This window comes from Phacochoerus africanus, chromosome 4, assembly GCF_016906955.1.
Source record: "Phacochoerus africanus isolate WHEZ1 chromosome 4, ROS_Pafr_v1, whole genome shotgun sequence".
Taxonomy (NCBI): Eukaryota; Metazoa; Chordata; class Mammalia; order Artiodactyla; family Suidae; genus Phacochoerus; species Phacochoerus africanus.
In genome coordinates, this window is record NC_062547.1 from 16,399,659 (window position 1) to 16,422,942 (window position 23,284).

At 39.4% G+C, this 23,284-nt stretch overlaps 1 protein-coding gene across 2 annotated transcripts in view; it reads left to right on the forward strand.

The window, feature by feature from the left end:
• The window catches only part of FNBP4 (formin binding protein 4), a 35,887-nt gene extending 13,776 nt beyond the window's left edge, over positions 1-22,111 (forward strand). For both annotated transcript variants that reach the window (XM_047775713.1, XM_047775714.1), the window contains exons 9-17: positions 987-1,111; positions 1,994-2,098; positions 3,427-3,560; positions 4,542-4,726; positions 10,217-10,527; positions 10,650-10,794; positions 11,197-11,540; positions 19,606-19,763; positions 21,039-22,111. In XM_047775713.1, coding sequence (XP_047631669.1) covers positions 987-1,111; positions 1,994-2,098; positions 3,427-3,560; positions 4,542-4,726; positions 10,217-10,527; positions 10,650-10,794; positions 11,197-11,540; positions 19,606-19,763; positions 21,039-21,129 — 1,598 coding nt within the window. In that variant the 3' untranslated portion in view covers positions 21,130-22,111. The remainder of the gene's footprint in view (positions 1-986; positions 1,112-1,993; positions 2,099-3,426; positions 3,561-4,541; positions 4,727-10,216; positions 10,528-10,649; positions 10,795-11,196; positions 11,541-19,605; positions 19,764-21,038) is intronic.
• The last annotated feature ends 1,173 nt before the right edge of the window (positions 22,112-23,284 follow it).

A 23,284-nucleotide genomic window follows, 5' to 3' on the forward strand; every position in this document is an offset into this window, starting at 1 on the left:
GCCGCACCCACAGCATATGGAGGTTCCCAGGCTAGGGGTCTAATTGGAGCTGTTGCCACTGGCCTACACCACAGCTCACAGCAACGCTGGCTCCTTAACCCACTGAGCAAAGCCTGGGATCAAACCCGCAACCTCATGGTTCCTAGTCCAATTTGTTAACCACTGAGCCATGTCGGGAACTCCCAGAGTTCATATCTTTTAGTCCATTTAAGTTTGAGGTAAACCTATTCTCTTTTGGAGATTTCCACTACCAACAGACAACACCAACCGGAAGAGTTGGCAGATCCAGTAATGTTTGTCTACAGGTCTTAACCAGCTCAGCAAGGAACTTATTTGGTAGTTTGATGAGCTGCTTTGATTTTGAAAGCCTTTTTTTTTGGAGTTCCCATTGTGGCTCAGTGGTTAACGAATCCAACTAGGAACCATGAGGTTGCGGGTTCGATCCCTGGCCTTGCTCAGTGGGTTAAGGATCTGGCGTGGCTGTGGCTGTGACGTAGGTCAGCGGCTACAGCTCTGATTAGACCCTTATCCTGGGAACCTCCATATGCCGAGGGAGCAGCCCTGGAAAAGTCAAAAATACACACACACAAAAGAAAGCTTTTTTTTTTTTTTTTTTCCCCCAAAACCCACATGATAAAGAACCCTTACATGTTCCAGGTTTGATACCTAGCTTTTGTAGGTAATTGAAGCCATGGTTTTCTGGAAGGGATTAGAAAATAGAGGAAGGAGAAAGGGAAAGCAGAAACTTTTGGGTAAAGCATATATGTAGATGCATTTTTGAGAAGCATAATTATAAAGGATTAAGTTTTTTGGCCTTATAAAGACAAGTTGACAAGTTGTTAGGTCTTCCTTAACAAGTAGGGAAACACAGGCAAAGGAGAGCACTAATAACCTTCAGATATCCCCACTACAGGGCTAAGAAAATGTATTTGGTGTTCTGTTAATATTGGTCCTTTTGATTTAAATTCATGTGTTTTCTTTTGCAGCAGTTGGTGCTGAAAATTCAGAAAAAGTAGATGAAAATTCAGACAAAGAAATGGAAGTTGAAGAATCTCCAGAAAAGCTAAAAGTACAAACAGCACCTAAAGCTGAAGAAGAACAGGATTTGAAAGTATGTATATTACCTAATGAAACTTGACAAATAACTATTTTTTTAAATTGGCCAGCATTAACCTACCTTCTTTTTCTTTTAGCAAGTAGTAAGAAGTACTCCTTACTATCTAAATGTAAATCATTTATTTGGTTAGGTGGAAGTTACATCTAAGGCTGAAATAAGGAGTTTATAAGATTGACTTCCCTGGCTGGGAACTTTTGCATGCCTTGTGCGTGGCCAAAACAAAAAACCAACATGCAAGACTGCCTTGATGTAGAGAAATTATCTAAAAATAAATTCTAAGTGCTTAATTACTTTTTTATAAATTTCCATTGTAAAGCAGTAGTTCATCAAATAGAGGCTTCTCTTATTCGGAAGTACTAATGAGAGTAAAATTTAATTCCGCCATGAACTATGTGTCCTTAGGCAAAGGCATAGTTAGTTCCAATTTCATTTAAGTGTGGTCTGTTGGAAAAACCACTTAACATATTCTCTTGATTCGAAGGAGTTTATCCGGTCACCAACTAGTCTACAGCTATGTAGGGGTGGGACTGGAAGAATTAATTTTGTTCAGTGTGTGGCTAGTATAAGCAATTAGTAATTGATAAATGATGGTTTGGACAGTATTGGAAGTTTGTGATTTAGGATCTGTTTTCACCTTCCATGTTGTGTTAGAGTAGATAATGCATCTACTAGACTTGACATAGTTATATATCACTTTATTACGTGAATTATTTTACTATAAATTAGAATTTTATTTTCTCCATAACTGGATGCAGTATTTGGGAAAGGCTATTTATAGGCAGACTCATTTTGTAGTATCTGTAATGATAAATACATTATAAAGAAAATATTATTGACTCTATTTTTATTTTTCCTTTTTTCTGTCCTGAATTACAGTTTCAGATTGGAGAACTGGCAAATACCCTGACAAGTAAATTTGAATTCTTAGGCATTAATAGACAGTCCATCTCCAACTTTCATGTGCTGCTTTTACAGACTGAGGTAATTTAGCCATTTTTAGTGTAAACGGTCAATGTTTGACTGAAATGCTGTGTCTGTGAGGAATGTTTTAATCTAAAATTTAAATTTTTGGGAGTTCCCATTGTAGCACAGCAGAAATGAATTCAACTAGGAACCATGAGGTTGCGGGTTCGATCCCTGGCCTTGCTTAAGGATCTGACGTTGCCACGAGCTGTGGTGTAGGTCACAGTTGCGGCTCGGATCCAGTGCTACTGTGGCTCTGGTATAGGCACAGCGGAAATGAATTCAACTAGGAACCATGAGGTTGCGGGTTCGATCCCTGGCCTTACTTAGTGGGTTAAGGATCTGACGTTGCCATGAGCTGTGGTGTGGGTCACAGTTGCGGCTCGGGTCCAGTGTTGCTGTGGCTCTGGTATAGGCCAGAGGCAACATCTCTGACTAGACCCCTAGCCGGGGAACCTCCATATGCTATGGGTACGGCCCTAAAAAGACAAGAAAAAATTTAAATTTTTAATCTTGATACATACTTGAACCACCAACTCAGGAAATAAAACTATGAAAGTTCTATTCATGATAATGATACCACATAGTGTTGAAAATAATTTGTAAGTATTAAAGCATTATAAACCTGTTTGAAAAGTTCTGAATCAGGAGTTCTCACTGTGGCTCAGCAGAAATGAACCTGACTAGTATTCATGAGGTTACGGGTTCGATCCCTGGCCCCACTCAGTGGGTTAAGGATCTGGCATTGCCATGAGCTGTGGTTTAGGTCACAGACGCAGCTCAGATCTGGCATCGCTGTGGCGTAGGCTGGCAGCCGTAGCTCTGATTTGACCTGTAGTCTAGGAACTTTCATATGTCGCACCTGCGGCCCTAAAAAAAAAAATCCTTTTTGTGATCCTGAATCCTTTTTAACCTGTTTATTTTACGACAAACAACAGGGTAGGATTAGGTAAGGAATCCCTGTAGGAAGTTAACTGATTTTCCTAAAAACTACAACTTTAATATTGATTAACGGCAGTACTAGATTGAATGAACCTAAAAAGTAAAATAAATGAGGAAATGTCTTAATGTAGTCTAAAGGGAAAACCAAAACTACTGCTGCTCATTTTCACGGATACTGGAGATTTGGCAGTAATGGCAGTTTCATTTTTCAGAACTCTGAAGAGCAAACAAGATTTTTTATGAACTTAAGATAGAATTTCTTTTCCACTTTGGTCTTACTTTCCTGCCAGAGTATACTGTCTTGGACCAGAAGACTTATGTCCTTTTCACAGAATAAAAGGCACATAATAAATAAGTCCTTGATATAATAATAAGTCTTTAACTTACTGCTTTGTTGATTTTAGACACGGATTGCAGATTGGCGGGAAGGGGCTCTTAATGGAAACTACCTTAAACGAAAACTTCAGGATGCAGCAGAACAACTAAAACAGTATGAAATAAACGCCACTCCCAAAGGCTGGTCCTGCCACTGGGACAGGTACGCACTCTTCTCCCCTTTTCACCTTTCACCTTTGACATCTCAGACATGATTTGTGATCACCACCACCTGACGACCTGACAGCCTGTCTGGAGACTGAGAGCAGCTGCATTAGCGGTGCTGGGCAGGCAGAGCACCGCACGCACAGAGTTTGAGCCAGCCACTCGTTGGAGAAACAAAAAGCAATGTTTAAAGTGTTCCATGTAACGGATTTTTTCCCAAGATTGGACAAAGCTGGTTTTTACTCCAGAGTGTTGTTGCACGGAGTAGGGCGGGCTTGGGGGTTAAGCGCATGCGAGAGCTCTGTGCGCTTTACAGGACCTCTGGAAGCAACTACTCCTGATTAACCTCGGTGAAGTTAAGGAAAGCTTCGTGGCTGAAGATGTGAATGAAGAACAAGATTACTATCTTCTGCCAGCAGGTCAGATGAAAATATTTCTTTTTATATTTGGCTTTTCTTGATTTTTTTTTTTTCGTTATTTGAAATCTTTGCTCTTTTATTTTTCAGCTCCCAGATCCTCTCCCTCTCTTTAGCTTTCACTGTGTTTGATATCAAGAGTATGAAATGTGAATTCCACGGTTGAAGAGGGGAAGAGTCACCTTTCGCAAACTTCGTTGTTCTCTTCTTTGGAAGGGAAATTAGTGTTCTAGGAGATCGAGTCCCTTTGCTAATGAAACTTGAAACCCTGTTAAGCATTGGCAAACAAAAAAAAGATGTGAGAGGTGTTTTCTAAGTCATCTGTTGTACTAAGAGGGCTCAGGGCTGTATTCACAGAGCTGCTGGCAGTGCAAATAGCTTTGAATTATCCTTGGTTCTCTATCCTGAATTGTCAAAGCTCTTTGTTGCCTTTGTGAATAGCAGTCCATTAAGAAGAGGTTCGTCCCTGTGAGAGCAGACTGCTGTCCTGGGACAGGACCAAATGCAAGTGTCTTTATAGGAGAATGGGTCTTGAAACTTGTGTTTTCTTTCTTGTAATCTAGGGATCATAGACGGTATTTCTATGTAAACGAACAGTCGGGAGAGTCTCAGTGGGAGTTCCCAGATGGTGAGGAGGAAGAGGAAGAAAGCCAAGCACAGGAGAGTAGAGACGAGACGTCGAAACAGACCTTAAAAGACAAAACTGGCACTGACTCAAATTCTACAGAATCTTCTGAAAATTCCACAGGTGGGATGATTTACTCTGGGTTACTTGGAGAGAAGTTATTTTAGAGGAAGAAAAACAAACTTGTATTGATATATAAAAGAATTTAAATCTTAATCACATAAATTTCTAACTGAAAAATAGGGGCTTGCCCTAATAAAAAAGAAAGAATGAATGCAGGGGTTGTGTTGAAGAAAACTAAAACAATGGCTAGTTGAAAATAAATATGCTATTGATACCAGACTCTGCTAAAAAATAAAACGAAAAGCTATTATATTTGATTGTAAAAGATTGTCCTATAATCACTATGTCATGCCATAGACAAAGCTGTGGCTTTTTAACAACAGGAATTAATGTTAAGGAACCAGAGACTTAAATTGTCAGTATCTGTGTGGAGTAATAGATTTGTTCTGTGTTTGTATAGAACACTTAGTAGTCTTGATTTTGCAACCTCATTTTTCCATTCCAGTAGTGTGATAAGAAGAATGATTATTATGAACCAAAATGACCTGAATAAATGCTGTGAAACTAAGACCATACTTGTTTCAGAGAAGCAAATAATTGATAGTTGCAAATCACCAACAATATTCTAGTATAAAACAATTAAGGTGGCTCAATCTAGTTAAAATATTCTTAGAGAACTTCAGTTTTGTTTTATAAATTTAAAAAAGAAACAAAAAGCATTCATAGCTCCTCAGTTACTCTGAGAATCTGAAGAGCCATGGTTGATTTCCACATTATGGAAAAAGATATCTCCCACCCCCCAAGCCCATCTCTTTCTCAAAATGACAAACATAAGTGGATAGTGAAGCAAAGTCAAGACTATGATGAACAGACAACATTTTGATCTAAAAAAACCTGGTAGATATTTGTTTAAATGATAGCATATGAAGGTAAGAGTCTGCAACATCATAAACTTTTGTGAAATATATTCAGTATCTTGTAATATACTATAAAGAAAAGAATCTGAAAAAGAATAGGTATATAGGTATAACTGAATCACTTTGCTGTATACCAGAAACAAACACAACATTGTAAATCAACAATATTTCAAATTTTAAAAAACGAAGTCATAAATCTTTGAGGATAAAAAGATGAAATATTTTTTTTGTCATATATGAAATAGTTGAATTTTTTTCGTCCTCTAGTTACCAAAAATGATGTTTCATATTCTACTGGCTCCCCAGTCTCAATAGTAAAGTTTTGATAATGTACCAAATAAAATGGGTTATGTGGCAGTTATTTTGTTAACCTCTTAAATAGTCTGGGAATCATTATCACGTCACTCAAAATAAAAAAGCAACAGTGACTACAGTGATAATTTTAGGAAATAGCAAAAAGGTGGCTTTCTACTTAATATTTCAGGAAAATGTTTTCTTAAGTTACAGGTTGTATGTACCATTTTCATGAAGAGATTTTCTTTAGATTACTTGCTCATTCTTTGGGTAGCATTGGTAGATATGTATAGTAAGTTGGTTTTGTAAGTGTTGTGTGAACACCTTAGAGTAAATACTGTTTTCTCTCTTTGTTCATGATACATAAGTTAGTACCATCTGGTCAAGGAAAAAGCCACTGGTAAACCAGCTTATATCCTCTTTATTGCCATATTCTTTTTATAAGCCTCTTTATTGAGAGCTACTAAAACCATGTGATAAACTTGATCCAAGTAAAATCCGAATCTTGTACTAGGGTCTTTGGAATGAAGACCAATACCAATCACTATTTTAAGCCTATAAAGAAAGTTTGTGGTGTTCCCCTGGTGGCCTAGCAGTTAAGGATTCAGTGTTGGTGCTGTGGCTTAAGTTCACTCCCTGGCCTGGGAACTTCTGCATCCCATGGGTACGGCCAAAAAAAAAAAGTTTGTGAAATTGACAGTGTTGTAAATCAACTATAATTTTAAAAAAAAAAGACAGTTTGTGATGTATACCAGTCCCACAGTGGTAAAAAACATCTTTTAAAGAAGAAAAACTACACTGAAGAACAAGGAAGTTTCAAAGTTCCATTCATTTTTGATCATTGTTCAGTGTTTGAATTTAACATTGTATCTCTAAAGATAAGTGATATTTCAAGATTTCCAACGTATCTGTCTTGTTGGACATCTGTCAGGTTAAATTTAGCTGCTTTTCCAAGTTTCTGTGGAACTATCATTTGTATAATAACTTCTTAATTTAAACTGATAAACTGGCCTCTTGGCTCAAAATACTAAGCAATAATATTTTTGGGGAGAATACAGGAAAACAATAAAGCCTGCCCTTGTAGGAAAGCAAGCCTGCTTTTCTATGTTATAGAAATAAAGATCCAGGGAGTTCCCATTGTGGCTCAGAGGGGTGGGAGCCCGACTAGTATCTGTGAGGATGAGGGTTTGATCCCCAGCCTCACTCAGTGGGTTAAAAGATCCAGCATTGTTGTGAGTTGTGGTGTAGGTCTCAGACACGGCTCAGATCCCAAGTTGCTGTGCTGTGGTATACACCTGCAGCTACAGCTCTGAATCGATCTCTAGCCTGGGAACTTCCGTATGCTGTAAATGCTGCACTAAATTTAAAATAAAATAAAATCAAGATGCATGTAAAAAGTATGTTCTCGGAGAGTTCAAAATTTATATCACCACAATATTCTGTCTTTAAGCTTGTGCTTTTTAAAATTTATTAGTGTAGGAGTTCTTTTGTTGCTCAGCTAGTTAAGGATCCAGTGTTGTAACTATAGCAGCTTGAGTTGCTGCTGTCACATGGGTTCAGTCCCTGCCCAGGAACTTCGGCATGCTGTGTGTGTGGCCAAAATAAACAAAAAATACTAACATGTAGTAAAAGCTATGTATATACCATTTTAACCTTTCCTTAGACTTCAGACTTAAATGGCAAAATACACCAAATGGATTAAATTTAGAAATGAAGAAAAGTGGCATGAAATTTAGAAATTAAGAAAAATGCTGTTTAATAGACATCTATGGATCTTCAAGCTAAGATTTCTTAAAATTCTTAGTATTTAAGCTAAAGGAGGAGTTCCCATTGTGGCTTATTGGAAACCAATCTGACTAGTATACATGAGGACGCGGGTTTGATCCCTGGCCTCGTTCAGTAGGTTAAGGATCTGGTGTTGCTGTGAGCTGTGGCATAGTTCGCAAATGTGGCTCACATCTGGCGCTGCTGTGGCATAGGCCAGAGGCTACAGCTCCAATTCATTTTGACCCCTAGCCTGGAAACCTCCATATGCGGTGGGTGCAGCCCTTAAAAAAAAAGAAAGAAAAGAGAAAAATAAGCTAAAGAAGATAATTATCAATGTTAAGGCACAGCTTTTGTATTTTGAGTAAATTTAGTTTGGGATTCAGATACTAACTCTAAAAGTATTCTGTGTGTGATCTTAATTTATCAAGTCTAATTTATCTAAAGTATTAATTTTGGTTAACTTTGTGGAAGGTTGTAAACCACATTATTAACCTAAACCTACTCTGTTTCCTTGATTTTATTTTGCATAGCAATTTCTCACCATCATAACTATACCAGTATTGCTTTATGCTTCTAGATAAAGAAACTTACCAGTATATAAAATCTGACGAATTTATTTACCTACTGTATATTGTGGTTGGTTCAGTAAAAGGAAGTTTAATAAGTTATTAATCTTCGATGTTTGTTACCTTCATTCTGATATAATTTTGACATACTAGTATATAATATAGTAGACTGCCTACCATACCCAGACTGTCTAAAAGTTAGTGTATAGATTCATATTAGATATGACCAAATACAAAAGTTTAATGAGATATTTGAATTCTTTTAGCTAGAAAATTGCAATCTTGTTTTCTGATGAATTTTTTTTTCAGTGCTCTTTTACTTGATAGTAAGCATTTCTCAAAATAATTAGAGTTGGGATTCCTGTTGTGGCTCAGCGGTAACGAACCCAACTAGTATCCATGAGAACACGGGTTCGATCCCTGGCCTTGCTTTAGTTAAGGATCTGGCGTTGCCATGAGCTGTGTGTGGTGTAGGTTGCAGATGCAGCTCGGATCCCATGCTGCTGAGGTGGTGGCGTAGGCCGGTAGCTGTAGCTCCGATTCAACCTCTAGCCCAGGAACTTCATGTGCTGCAGGTATGGCCTTAAAAAAAAAAAATTAGAGTAACCATGTGAATCATGTTCTTAAAGTCTTTTGCATAATGTGTCATTCATCTGTTTCTAAAAAGTAAAGCTGTTGTAAAAGCCAAATGGTTCATGGTTGCTTTGGTTTTACATTGTTGAGTTCCAGCGTGATATATTTTGAGCACAGTAAGATGAAAAGCCTTATCCTTGTCCTAGAGCCTTTTATAATAGAGACCTTAATTAATTTCCTGCTTTGACCAAGAAATTTGATTGGTGACTGCATCTGGATCTCTTCTCCATGAGAAGTTAAATTTATTTGAAATTTCTAAAGCTCTTGGACTCCTTGATGTTTCATGAGGACATCTTGTTAAAATAGTACTAGTCTAGGAGTCAGACTGGCCATTAAGAGCTGTGTGATCTTGGGCAAATCATTTCCCTCCTGGGTTTCATTACCTTAAAAATGAGAGGGTTAAATTAGATGATTTCTCATGTTTCTTCTACTCCTAAATTCTATGATTTTAGGGAGAAAATCCCCTTCAACATTCCTGGGATATATATCTAATAGTCCCAGATATTGTGAAACTTCCCTATTGACGATAAAGAGGGATGGGGAAGGCTACAAGTAAGTATATCTTCCTATTTTCTCTAATTTTTAGAGCTTTTCCCAGCAAAGAAAGGACAGTAATTAATTATTAATTTCTTAACTTCAACAGCCATTTCAAGTCCTCTGTATCTTCAAATACCTCTTTGGTGTGTTACCATTTATCATTATCGTTTACCTTGAAGATTCATTCTCTTCAATGAGTTTCCCTTTTCTCATCACAGAAATAAAAAATTACCCTCCTTAATTTGTTACTGTGATTTAGCAAGTGAATAATTCACACAAAGGTGTGAAGAAATGATAGAGTTGACAATATCACCTTGCAAATGGATTTTTTAAACTTAGTAACCCAAATTAATTAAAATGGGTAGAATTTGCTTGAGTGTTTTGAAGGGGTACTTCTCTGGATCATCCCTAATCACTTAGCTCGCTCACTGAAGAATAAACACATGGAATCAGTATGGAAAATGCACATCGTTCACTCCTTCACTTTTGACATAAAAAAGATCCCAAGTGTTGCCTTCTGGTTGTATACTTTGAAATAAAAAACTTCAGGTTCAAATGACTGAATTTTTTACTGAGTTAATGTGATGTGCTTCATTTACTCATCCATGAAACCTGGACCCCCCCCCCAAAACAAGACTGATACAACACAGCTAAGGCCAGTGCTAACTGTAAATTCTATAAATTTATCTTTCGTGGAAGTCATTTTTGAACTGAGTTTAATATTTCAGTGACGTCAGTGTAGAATACATGTGTGTGGGACAGATTGTGTCTCACCAATTGAACATTTAAGTTTTAGGCTTGTTTTTTTTTCCCCTGACTCCTGTTTGTTTTCATAGGTTCCCTTTGTAAAGAATCCTTTTCTGGTCAAGTTTCTTCTTCGTCACTCATGCCACTTACTCCATTCTGGACCCTCCTTCAGTCAAATGTGCCTGTGCTTCAACCTCCATTACCTTTGGAAATGCCACCACCTCCACCTCCACCTCCAGAATCCCCTCCTCCCCCTCCCCCCCCTCCTCCTCCAGTAGAAGATGGTGAGATTCAGGAAGTAGAGATGGAGGATGAGGGAAGTGAGGAGCCTCCTGCCCCAGGAACAGAGGAGGATACGCCATTGAAACCTTCAGCACAAACCCCAGTTGTCACTAGCCAGGTGAGAAAGGCCATGTGGCATTCTGAAGAGTCTTGGGGACCTGGGGATGACTGACACCATGTTTTATTTTAGAGGGTATTTAACCAGATCTTGAGCCACTAACTAGAATCTCTCCTTTTCAGAGTTCAGCTGATTCTACCATCTCTAGTTCTCCTTCCACTAAAGCAATAAAGAGAAAAGCTACAGAAATGAGTACTGCAGTAGTTCAGAGATCAGCTACCATAGGTAGTTCTCCAGTCCTCTACAGCCAGTCAAGTATGGCTACAGGTAAGCATTGTGTTTACAAGGTAATTTCATCAGTGCATTATCTTTGTTTCCAGAATAAGATAGGCATTGAAGAAACACTGAATGTGTTTCACTACAAAGACTGTGTGTGTGTTTCTTTCAGTTACTAAAAACCACTCTTAAGAGCTTGGCATATATCCTTCCATGTTGTTTTCTGTATATTTACCTAACATCAGTGATCTTGATGTTTAAGTATTTTAATGTTAAAATGTTCAGAAATTAATAGTTTGCCACCAGAATATGTGGCTATGTTTTTTGAGGAAAAGATGTATTAGAATCATTTTGTGGGTGTTCTAACCCTCAATTTCCTTTTCTTTCTTTTCCTTGTTTTTGGCTTTTTCACAATGTGCTTTTTATAGTTCCTTTTCATGTATTTTCTGTTAGGTCACCAGGCAACAGGGATTGGACACCAGACCACAGGAATTGGACACCAAACAATAGCAGTTAGCCATCCAGCAACAGGAATGGGTCATCAGGCCAGGGGAATGAATCTACAATCAAATTATCTAGGACTGGCATCAGCTCCTGCAATTATGAGCTATGCTGAATGTTCTGTCCCATTGGCAGTAACTGCCCCCACATTGCAGCCAGTTCAGGCCCGGAGTGCTGTGCCTACCACTGCCATTATAGAACCACCACCTCCTCCTCCTCCTCCTCCTCCACCACCACCACCACCAGCCCCCAAAGTGCCACCACCTGAGAAGACCAAAAAAGGAAAGAAAGATAAGGTATGGTAAATCTCTCTTTAAATTTTTATTTAATTTTTTTTTTTTTTTCTATTTCTTTGGGCCGCTCCCGCGGCATATGGAGGTTCCCAGGCTAGGGGTCGAATCGGAGCTGGAGCCACCGGCCTACGCCAGAGCCACAGCAACGCAGGATCCGAGCCGCGTCTGCAACCTACACCACAGCTCACGGCAACGCCGGATCGTTAACCCACTGAGCAAGGGCAGGGACCGAACCCGCAACCTCATGGTTCCTAGTCGGATTCGTTAACCACTGCGCCACAACGGGAACTCCCAAATTTTTATTTAAAATTTGTGTTATTAGGTTAAGAATCCGGCGTTGCTCTGAGCTCAGACGCGGCTCAGATCTGGTGTGGCAGTGGTGTAGGCCTCTGGCTGCAGTTCCAATTCTATCCCTAGCCTGGGAACCTCCATATGCCGTGGGAGCGGCCCAAGAAATAGCAACAACAACAACAATAACAACAACAACAACAACAAAAGACAAAAAAAAAAAAAGACAAGGTTTGTGTTATCAAAGTAATATTTAAAGTAGACAATTCAGTAGCATTTAGTATATTCATAGTGTGGTGCAACCACCACCTCTTTCTGGTTACATAACATTTTCCTAACTCCAAAAGAGCAGTCACTCCTCATTAACTCCTTCCCCTAGTCCCTGGGAACTACTGGTCAGCTTTCTGTTTTCACCAGTATACCTGCTCTAGAATCGTGTGTATGTGAATTTTTGCATCTGAGTTCTTTCACTTAGCACTTAATCTCCAGGTTCATCCATATTGTAATGTGTACCAGGACCTCCTTTTTTATGGCTGAATAATTTTCCATGTGTGTATATACAATTTGTTTATCCATTCATCTGTTGATGGGCATTTGTATTGTTTTATTTCTTTTGGCTATTATGAACAGTCTATGGGAACATGCATATTGAGTGCTTGTTTTCATTTCTTTGGGGTATGTATATATTTTAAGAGTGGAATTATTGGCTCATATGGTAATTCTGTATAAGTTTTTGAGAAACTGTCAGAGTTTTTCCCCAGTGGCTGAACTATTTTATATTACCACCAGAAGTGTACAAGGGTTCTGATATTTCCAAATGCTCACCAACCATTATTATTGTACATTTTCTTTTAGAAATTATTATTGGGGTGCCTGGTTGTCACTGCTGTCGCTTGGGCTTGATCCTTGTCCTGGGAGCTTCTGCATGCTACAGATGCACCCTCCCCCCCAAAATTATTAGTATATCAGGCTTGGCAGGAATGGAGTGGTATCTCATTTAGCCTTCTCTAGTGAGTCAAAATGTTGTACCTTTTCATTTGTTTTTTGTCTCATATGTTTATCTTCTTTGAAGAAATGTCTACTCAAGTCTTTGTGGTCTGTTTTAGGGCATTGTTTTTGTTTTGTGTTTTGGCTGCACAAGCAGCATATAGAAGTTCCCAGGCCAGGATCTAATCTGAGCTGCACTTGTGGCAGCACTCAATCCTTAACCCACTTCACCAGGCCAGGTATCAAATCTGTGCCTCTGCAGTCAGATCCTTAACCTACTGGGCCTCAACAGGAACTCCATTTGTCTTGTTTTTCTTTTTTTTTTTCTTCTTCTTCTTTACTTTTATTTTTTATTATACTTTTTTTTCATTTTATTATTATTTTTTAATAGTTACTTCCCAAATACAGTTTTTTCCCTACTGTACAGCATGGTAACCCAGTTACACATACATGTACACATTCTATTTTCACACATTATGCTCCATCATAAGTGACTAGACATAGTTCCCAATTTGTCTTGTTTTTCAACTGGGGTTTTTTTGTTGCTGAATTGTTAAGAGTTCCATCTATGTATTCTAGATACAAGTCCATTATAAGATCCATGATCTTTAAATGATTTTCTCCCATCCTGTGAGTTGTTTTTTCTTATAAGAGTTTTATAGTCTTGTTCGCATTTAAGATGTTGGTCCATTTTCAGGTAATTTTTGTATGGTGTCAGGTAGAGATCAAGCTTCATTCTCTTGAGTGTGGATATCATATCCCAGCACCATTTGTTGAAAAGACCATTTCTTTCCCCATTGAATGGGAGACCTTATCTAAAATCAATTCACTATAGAAATGTGGGTTGATTGCATTGTTCTTTATGTCATCACCACACCATTTTGATTACTATATCTTTGTGTTATGTTTTGAATTTGAGAAGTATGAGTCTCTGACTTAGTGCTTCTTTTTCAGTATTGGCTATTCAGGCTGTCTTGTGATTTCATATAAATTTATAGTTCAGTTTTTTCAATTCTACATTAAAAGGCCAGTGGAATTTTAATCACATTTAATCTGTAGATTGTTTGAGCCATATTACCTATTTAACAATATTGAATCTTTCAGTCTATTAGCACAAGATTCCTTTCCATTTGTTTAGGTCTTTAATTTCTTTCAGCAATGTTTTGTACTTTTCATTGTGCAGCTCTCACCCCTTTGGATAAATTTATTCTTAGGTATTTTATTCTTCATGCTGTTATAAGTGGTACGGTTTATCCTTTTATCATTATGTAATGTTCTTTATCTCTTTTAACTGGTTTGTTTGTTTGTTTGTTTTTTTCACTTAAAATATATTTTGGGGGTGTTCCCATCGTGGCTCAGCAGAAACAAATCTGACTAGCATCCATGAGGAAGCAGGTTCGACCCCTAGCCTCGCTCAGTGGGTTAAGTAGCCAGCATTTCTGTGAGCTGCAGTATAGGTTGCAGACAGGGCTCAGATCTGGCGTTGCCATGGCTGTGGTGTAGGCCAGCAGCTACAGCTCGGATTTGACCCCTAGCCTGGGAACCTCCGTGTGCCACCAGTGCAGCCTAAAAAAAAAAGCAAGAAATAAAATGTATTTTTGTCTTCATTTAATCTGTTTATCCCTTCTTTCTTCTGGTTACTATTTTCACGGAATGTGGGGGATTTTTGTCCCTTCACTTTTTTTTTACTTTTTAGGGCCACACCTGCAGCATATGGAGGTTCCCAGGCTAGGGGTCCAATCGAAGCTGTACCTGCCAGCCTATGCCAGAGCCACAGCAACGCTGGATCGTTAACCTATTGAGCAAGACCAGGGATCAAACCTGCGTCCTCATGGATGCTAGTTGGGTTCATTAACCACTCAACCACAATGGAAACTCCTGTCCCTTCACTTTAAACTTGTATATGTCCTTAGATATAAGATTAATTTCTTATAGACATGATCAGTTGGATTCTGCTTTTTTAATTCATTCTTCCGTTATGGGTCTTTTAATTGTAGAGTTTAATCCATTTACGTTAATAATTAATAAGTTACTGTAGTACTTACTGATACAGGAAGGTTTACTATTCCTTTTTTGAAATATGTCTTGGGGTGGTTTTTTTTTGTATTTTGGGTTTTTTTTTTTGTCTTTTTTCGTCTTTTTTTTTGCCTTTATTAGGGCTGCTCCTGTGGCATATGGAGGTTCCCAGGCTAGGAGTCTAATCGGAGCTGTAGCCTTCAGCCTACGCCACAGCCACAGCAATGTGGGATCCAAGCTGCGTCTGCATCCTACACCACAGCTCATGGCAATGCCAGATCCTTAACCCACTGAGCAAGGCCAGGGATCAAACCCACAACTTCGTGGTTCCTAGTTGGATTTGTTAACCACTGAGCCACAACGGGAACTCCTTTTCTTTTTTTTTTTTCTTTTTTTTTTTTTTTTTAAGGGCAGCACCAGTGGCATATGGAAGTCCCAGGCTAGGGGTGGAATTGGAGTTACAGCTGCCGGCCTATGCCACACCCACAGCAATGCTAGATCCTTGACCCACTGAGTAAGGCCAGGGATCAGACCCATGTACTCATGGATAATAGTTGGGTTCATTACCACTGAGCCATGATGGGAACTTCATGTTCAAACAAGTAATTTTTTAGCCAGTCATGCATTTATAGTCTCATAAATAATCATTTTGAAATCCAGGATTCTATGTTAATATATCAGTTTTACATATCTAGTATCTGAAAACAGCGACTCAGTTTTTTTATTGTTACAGGCCTCTTTTTTTCTTTTGCACACACCTGCAGCTGATGGAAATTCCTGGTCCAAGGATCGAACACTGGCCGCAGCAGCAACCCAGACTGCTGCAGTGACAGCAGTGGATCCTTAACCTGCTGTGCCACAAGGGAATTCCCAGAGGTTTTTGTTGTTTTTTTTTTTTTTTAGGGCCACACCTGAGGCATGTAGAAGTTCCCAGGCTAGGGGTTCAATTGGAACTATAGCTGCTGGCCTACACCACAGCCATAGCGATGCGAAATCTGAGCTTCATCTGAAATCACAGCAACACCGGATCCTTAACCTGCTGAGCGAGGCCAGGGATCAAACCGCATCCTCATGGATACTAGTCAGGTTTGTTACTGCTGAGCCACAACAGGAACTGCAGGGCCATTTTTAAAGACTGTAAAATTTATACTTAATACCTCTAATGTTCAGGAATATTTGAGGGAGTTCTCGTTGTGGATCAGTGGATTAAGGACCCTATGTTGTTGCTATGAAGATGTGGGTTCCATAGCTGGCCTCACTCAGTGTGTAAGGATCCAGCATTGCCATAAACTGCGGTGTAGGTTGTAGATGCAGCTTGAATCGACTGTTGCTGTGGCTTGGACCCCAGCTGCAGCTCCAGTTCAATCCCTGCTGTGGCCATAAAAAGGAAAAGAATATTTGAGACCAATATTTACATTTAACATATATATTTCCTAATCATTTTATGTGCAGTTTTCTGGAAAACAAAACCAGAAAAAAGAATTCTAGCCATTTAATCTTTATTCCTCCAACTGAAGTATTCCCCTATTAAAAAATGGATTATGTATTCAGGAGTATCATAACTCTACTTAGATCTGTGTTTTTTATTCCTAATTGCAAAAGTTTGGTTAAGCCCTCTGTGCACAGGTGACCATTATTAATTCATGCTACTTTTTACTCAGTTGGTTCCTGCTAACTCAGAGCAAGTTGTGTTGGGAGCCTTTTGGAAGGGTGTGTATACAGTGGGTCAGGTGTACCACAGGTGAAATGACAGAATAGAATGTGGGAAGGTGTATGGAGCAGAAGATCTAAGCATGGTAGATGGATATTCATTTCCCCAGAAAGTTAAAAACTGTCAACAATGACAGTCAAAATAGGGTTTTGAGCAGGGAGCCAAATACACTTTGTTTTCTGTTTTGGCTGCACCTGCAGCATGTGAAAGTTCAGGGCCAGGGATCAAAGCTGTAACAACACCATATCCTTAACCCGCTGAACCACCAGGGAACTTCCCCCAAGTAATTTAAAAGACTGAAAATATTAAACTTGAGACTCTTTGGGGACTTAAGAAATGTGTTTGTCTCAAGTGCAAGTGGGAAAAACAGCTTGGGCCCCTAGACTCAGTCCTCATAGGAGCACAGCACTCAGTCACATCTGACTCCTGAGTGCCTGCTGGTCATGCTTATAGTGTGACTTGGCCAGGTCTTCAAAACAGCGATAGGAGTTACTGTTGTGGCGCAGTGGGAACAAATCTGACTAGTATCCATGAGAATGCAGGTTCGATCCCTAGCTTTAGTGAGTGGGTCAGGGATCTGGCATTGCCATGAGTGAGCTGTGGTGTAGGTTGCAGACACGGCTTGGATCCCACATTGCTGTGGCTGTGGCCTAGGCCAGCAGTTATAGCTCCGATTCCCTAGCCTGGGAACTTCCCATATAGTATAGGTGCAGCCCTGAAAAAGCAAAAACAAAACAAAACAAAAACAGAATACAGGGATTAAAAATGGGTGGTTGGTTTTTTTTCTTTTGGCTACATCCGTGGCATGTGGAAGTCCTGGGTCAGAGATGGAACCTGAGCTGCTGTGACATTGCTGGCTCCTTAATCCACTGTGCCACAAGGGAACTCCAAAAAAATGGTTTTTATCAATGACTAATACAGTGGCTCTCTAATTTCAAAGAACTAATCAGATATATCAGCAACTATATTTTAAATACATATTATTTGTCAGGCATTCTCTCTAGGTGATTCATATTTAATGGTGAATGAAACACAACCTCTGCTTTTGTAGAGCTTTGCTGGTGGGCCTGGAGAGAGTGGAGGGGGAACTCAGTTACAGATACAGATAAACAAATATATGTTCATTGTTTAAAAGTGCAGTTTTAGGAGTTCCCATCGTGGCGCAGTGGTTAACGAATCCGACTAGGAACCATGAGGTTGCGGGTTCGATCCCTGCCCTTGCTCAGTGGGTTAACGATCCGGCGTTGCCGTGAGCTGTGGTGTAGGTTGCAGACGCGGCTCGGATCCTGCATTGCTGTGGCTCTGGCGCAGGCCAGTGGCCACAGCTCCGATTCGACCCCTAGCCTGGGAACCTCCATATGCCACGGGAGTGGCCCAAGAAATAGCAAAAAAAAAAAAAAGACCAAAAAAAAATGCAGTTTTAAAAAAAGCAGTGAGGGAGTTCCCGTGGTGACGCAGTGGTTAACAAATCTAACTAGGAGCCATGAGGTTGCAGGTTCGATCCCTGCCCTTGCTCAGTTCGTTAAGGATCCGGCGTTGCCGTGAGCTGTGGTGTGGGTCACAGACGTGGCTCAGGTTCCACATTGCTGTGGCTCTGGCGTCGACCAGTGGCTACAGCTCCGATTAGACCCTAGTCTGGGAACCTCCATATGCTGCAGGAGCAGCTCGAGAAATGGCAAAAGACAAAGGGGGGGGGGAAGTGAGGAGTTCTCGTCATGGTACAGCGGAAACAGATCCGACTAGGAACCATGAGGTTATGTGTTGGATCCCTGGCCTTGCTCAGTGTGGTAGGGATCCATTGTTGCCATGAGCTGTGGTGTAGGTTGCAGACAAGGCTCAGATCTGGTGTTGCTGTGGCTATGGTATAGGCTGGCGGCTCTAGCTCCAATTCGACCCTAACCTGGGAACCTCCGTATGCCACAGGAGCAGCCCTAAAAAGGCAAAAAAAAAAAAAAAGGCAGTGAAAGAGGACAGAAAGAGGCCTTTGGAAGATAGTACTGTTTCATATAAGGTGGTCAGGGAAGGTGTCTTTGCTAGAGGGCCGTTGATCAGAAGTCTGAAGATAGCGATAGAGCAAGCCATGTTGAATATGTAGTAAATAGTACAAAATTATGTGTTTATTATAGGCAATTTAGAAAATGAAGGTAAACCAACAGAAGAAAAACAAAATTTAATCTATCTCCATAGAACTAATTTCATCATTAATGTTTTGATATGCCTCTTTGCTTTTTTCATATTTAATAGTTGTCTTTGACTTTGTTGCTCTTTTCAGAAGAGCTGGTCATTTCTTTTCAGTGCTGTTTTTCGTTTTATATGAACACTGTCCATTCAGAATTGTACACTCTTAATTCTGAGGAGATAAGGGCAACAGTTTTGAATTCCATAGAATGAGGCCAAAGGAAATTTTTCTAACCTGATTTTATAAAATACTACATTTACACTTTTTAATTTTTAATCAGTTTTTAAGTGTATAGTCCTTAGGAATTTTTGGCAAGAACTTGGAATGGTATTTATTTCTGGTGTTTATGTTCCTTTGATTTTTTTAAAATTTTTTTTATCAAAGCATAGTTAATTTACAATGTTTTATCAGTTTCTGCTGTAGAGCATAGTGACCCAGTAATTCATGTATTCACACAGACACAAAACACACACATACCTTCTTTTCCATCATGTTCTATCTCAAGTGATTGGATATAGTTCCCTGTGCTATTACTATTTATTTTATTTTATTTTATTTTATTTTATTTTGCTTTTTAGGGCCACACCAACGGCACATGGAGGTTCTTGGCTAGGGGTCTAATTGGAGCTGTAGCCACCGGCCTACACCACAGCCACAGCAACGCCGGATCCTGAACTCACTGAACAAGGCCAGGAATCGAACCCGCAACCTCATGGTTCCTAGTCGGATTTGTTAACCACTGAGCCACAATGGAAACTCCACTCTTCCTTTGATTTTAAAGTTCAGTTATTCCTTAGAACTAAGGAAATCTCCTGATCTCATTTGCAGGATTCATTGCATTGTTTTATTTATTATATTCCATCTCTGACCTTTAACCTTTGTTACAGTCAAAGAAGAGTAAAACCAAAATGCCATCTCTGGTAAAGAAGTGGCAGAGTATCCAGCGTGAGTTAGATGAAGAGGAGAACTCCAGCTCCAGTGAGGAAGACCGGGAATCAACCGCACAGAAGCGAATTGAAGAATGGAAACAGCAGCAGCTGGTCAGGTAAAAGAAAAGAGACCACAGATGGAGCAGGTTGTGGTGGTCGTAGCTAGATAAATTTTACAAATTTATAGACATTTAAAATAAATAGAGGTCCCCTTGTGGTGCAGTGGGTTGAGGATCCGGCATTGCTGCAGGTGTAGCACAGGCTACAGTGATGAAATAGAAAATTATTTCAAGATGATGGGAAGTTACAAAGATCCTGTCATTACCGTAGGTTATTTTAGATTTATAAAAGGGTCCAAAGTGTCCATTCTGGTAACTGCAAGGTAGAATCTGAGTTGTTCAGTTTTTTCTTTTTTTTTTTTCTCTTTATGGTCACATGTTCCGCCTATGGAAGTTACCAGGCCAGGGGCCAAATTGGAGCTGTAGCTGCACACCTGTGCCATAGCCATGGCAACACCAAATCTGGGCCACATCTGCAACTTAGGCTGCAGCTTGCAGCAACACAGGATCCTTAACCCACTGAGTAAGGCCAAAGATCAAACCCACATCTTTGAGGACACAATGGGACCTCTTAGAATCTGAGTTTTACTCAGTTTTTAAATGATTGAATAAGCCATAAATGATCAGTCGTATTTACAACTGATCGAAAGAGAATCTGAAAAACATTAGGTCTGGAGTTTCCACCTTGGCACAGTGGGTTATTTATGATAGGTATGTTGAAGGTTAGATATATCTTCCTGTGAGTTAAAATGTATCAGTGACAGAGAATCATAACTCCTAGGGGCCAAGAAAGACTTTTACAAGAATGTGTTATGTGGAGTTCTCATGTGGCTCAGCTGGTGAAGAACCCTACTAGTATCCATGAGGATGAAGATTTGATCCCTGGCCTCACTCAGTGGGTTAAGGATCCAGAGTTGCCACAGTTACAGATGGGGCTTGGATCAGAGCTGTGGCTCTAACCAATAGCTGCAGCTTCACTTTGACCCCTAGCCTAGAAACTTCTATATGCCACAGGCGAGGCCCTAAAAAGAAAGAAAAAAAGAATGTGTTGTATTCCTTCAGTATGGCTTTGTTACTGGGGAGATAGAAAAGTAAATAAGCACTAACATGAGTGAAACTAAACAGAAAGAGTGTTTTATGTTTGGTTGACCTGTTTGAATTAAGATATTTGATGAAGAGTATGTTGCTACGTAGCTGAGAATCTTGAGATATTTTCATAAGCTTAGATGTTATAGGTCAGCTTTTAGGTTTCAGTTAGTTTTTATTTGCTAGGAAATGAACAGTTCCATTCTTTTTTTTCTTAGTGAAGTAATTTGTATATTGTTTTCACAGTGGCATGGCAGAGAGAAATGCAAATTTTGAAGCCCTTCCTGAAGATTGGCGAGCAAGACTGAAGAGGAGGAAAATGGCTCCAAACACATAGTTTCTTAATTTCTTTTTAAATTTTTATTATTGATTTTTTTTTATATATATATATATATATTCAGTTCAGAGTCTTAACCAGTTTTACTGTTGTCAGTGAACTAAAATGTTATGAGGGAGAGCATATGCATTTCCTGGGTAAGAGCATACACATACAAAATTCCCACATTCGTGAAGTGTAATTTCTCTATTTTGCTGAAAGGTGAGGTGACTGAATGCTTTGACCTGGCTGCCTTTATTCTTACACTGGCAAATTCAGCATGTTAGAGCCATTAACCTCATCAGTCTGAACATATGGCTCATGAGTATGACACCTCTGTAGAGGACCCACTAAGAAAGAATGATTTTCCTGCCCAGTAGAGGCTATGTATTTCCTAGTGTGGCGCTCTCTCTCATTAACTTCTTCAGAACAAGTGCAATTAAGAAGGCAGCTCTGTATTCTACCTTGCTTAACTGGGATTATAGGAATCTCTTTCTGACCTCTTCCTCTAGTCTGCCATGCCTGAAGTACTGAGTATAGCAGGTTGTTCACCTGGTACTAACAGATGGCCACACTCTTCAGAGTATTCTTTCCCACAGATTCTAGAACTTATAGCTCAGTCATTTCACATACTAGGTGACATATTTAAATTTTAATATAGGCAGCAGCGGCAGCAGGTGTTCATGTCTTTGATTATGAGAATTTCCCCCTTACATATGTGGCAGTAAACGTAATAAGAGCCACTCCATGTATTAATGTGTCTCCATTTTCTTGACTTGGTCCAAAGTTCACCTCCCTTTTATGTGTGAATGTATTCTCCATAAAATTCCAGTATTTAAAAAGCAGTTTACTCTTCTGTACTTTCTATTGTATCACAATCAGGTAAAAGTCACTTTAAACTGAAGAAAAAGCAAATTGTGTTTTAAAGCTGTTTGTATTTCTCCAGTTTCTGACCTTGTAAATTTGTACATATGCACTAATAAAGCTTTTTTTATACTTCTGATTGGTTATCCTTTTGCTCCTGTTTTGATTATTACTCCATGATTATGTTAACCAAGACTTAAGTCAATTTTTTTATAATCAACTACAGTATAAGGCATGTGCAGACATGTCCTGTCAGGAAAAAAGAATGTCAAGATCTTGTCAAGAATGTCTAGATCTTGTTCAGGAGTTGGGGACAGGATTAGAAAAACAGTCCTCTAGTACCAGAAGGTACTGTATGACTTCAATTTTGGATCTTGTACTCTGTAATATTAACTGATATTTGGCCTACTTAAATCTTGGAAATGATGTAATGTGGCTAATAGTTTGAAAAAAAAAAAGTGCTTTATATTTTTTCCTCTGATTTCAAAAGTAATACTTAACAGTTATAGTCATACCAAGTTAACCAAAGACAATAGTTAGAATTTTATTCCAATATATTTATATGCATGTAGTTGTCGGATCAGTGTTGTGTATGCTAGTGTGTTGTTTTTTATTTACCATTATGCAAATATTAGGGTGACCATTTTGTATATAAATTGTTTTTCTTGCAATTTGCAGAGAGCAAATTTCTGAAAATAAAGGCTATCAACTAGCCATTAAAGCTTTTGCTTTGCCTAACAGTTTTCCAAACTTCCAAGAATTGCTGCAGAGTACATACTTGTCTCTATCCTACTAGAATGGAGCACTTTTGGGAGCTCTTCTCTGATTCAGCAGAGTGGTTTGAGGATCTGGCCTTGTGGCTGCTGCGGCTCATGTTGCTGCTGTGGCTTGGGGTTCCAACTCTGGCCTGGGAACTTGCACTTGCCGAGAGTGCTGCCAAAAAACAAAAACTTTTATAGTCAAATTGGGTTTTAATCTATTAACTTACTTGTTTTTCAAGTCTAGCCAGGGGATGGAGAGCCTAGGAAGGTGGAAGAGAGGAAGCCGCTCCCTTTGAGCAATACTTAACAGTTTCCCTAAAGCTACCTAAGTAATAGCAACTAAGTTTGGAGTATGTTGAGCACTACTGGCGTTGTGTTTGCCCATTAATATACCTTCGAATACCCCGAAGCGGGTCTGCAGTATATTGCGTGAAACGAGGAATGAGGCTGAAACTGGTACCCCGCCAAGTGATCGACTTCATCCGGGTTCCACACCTATTCCTTGGGGGCCTCGCTCCCCGGAAGCGCCCAGCTGCCCCGCCCTCTCGCTT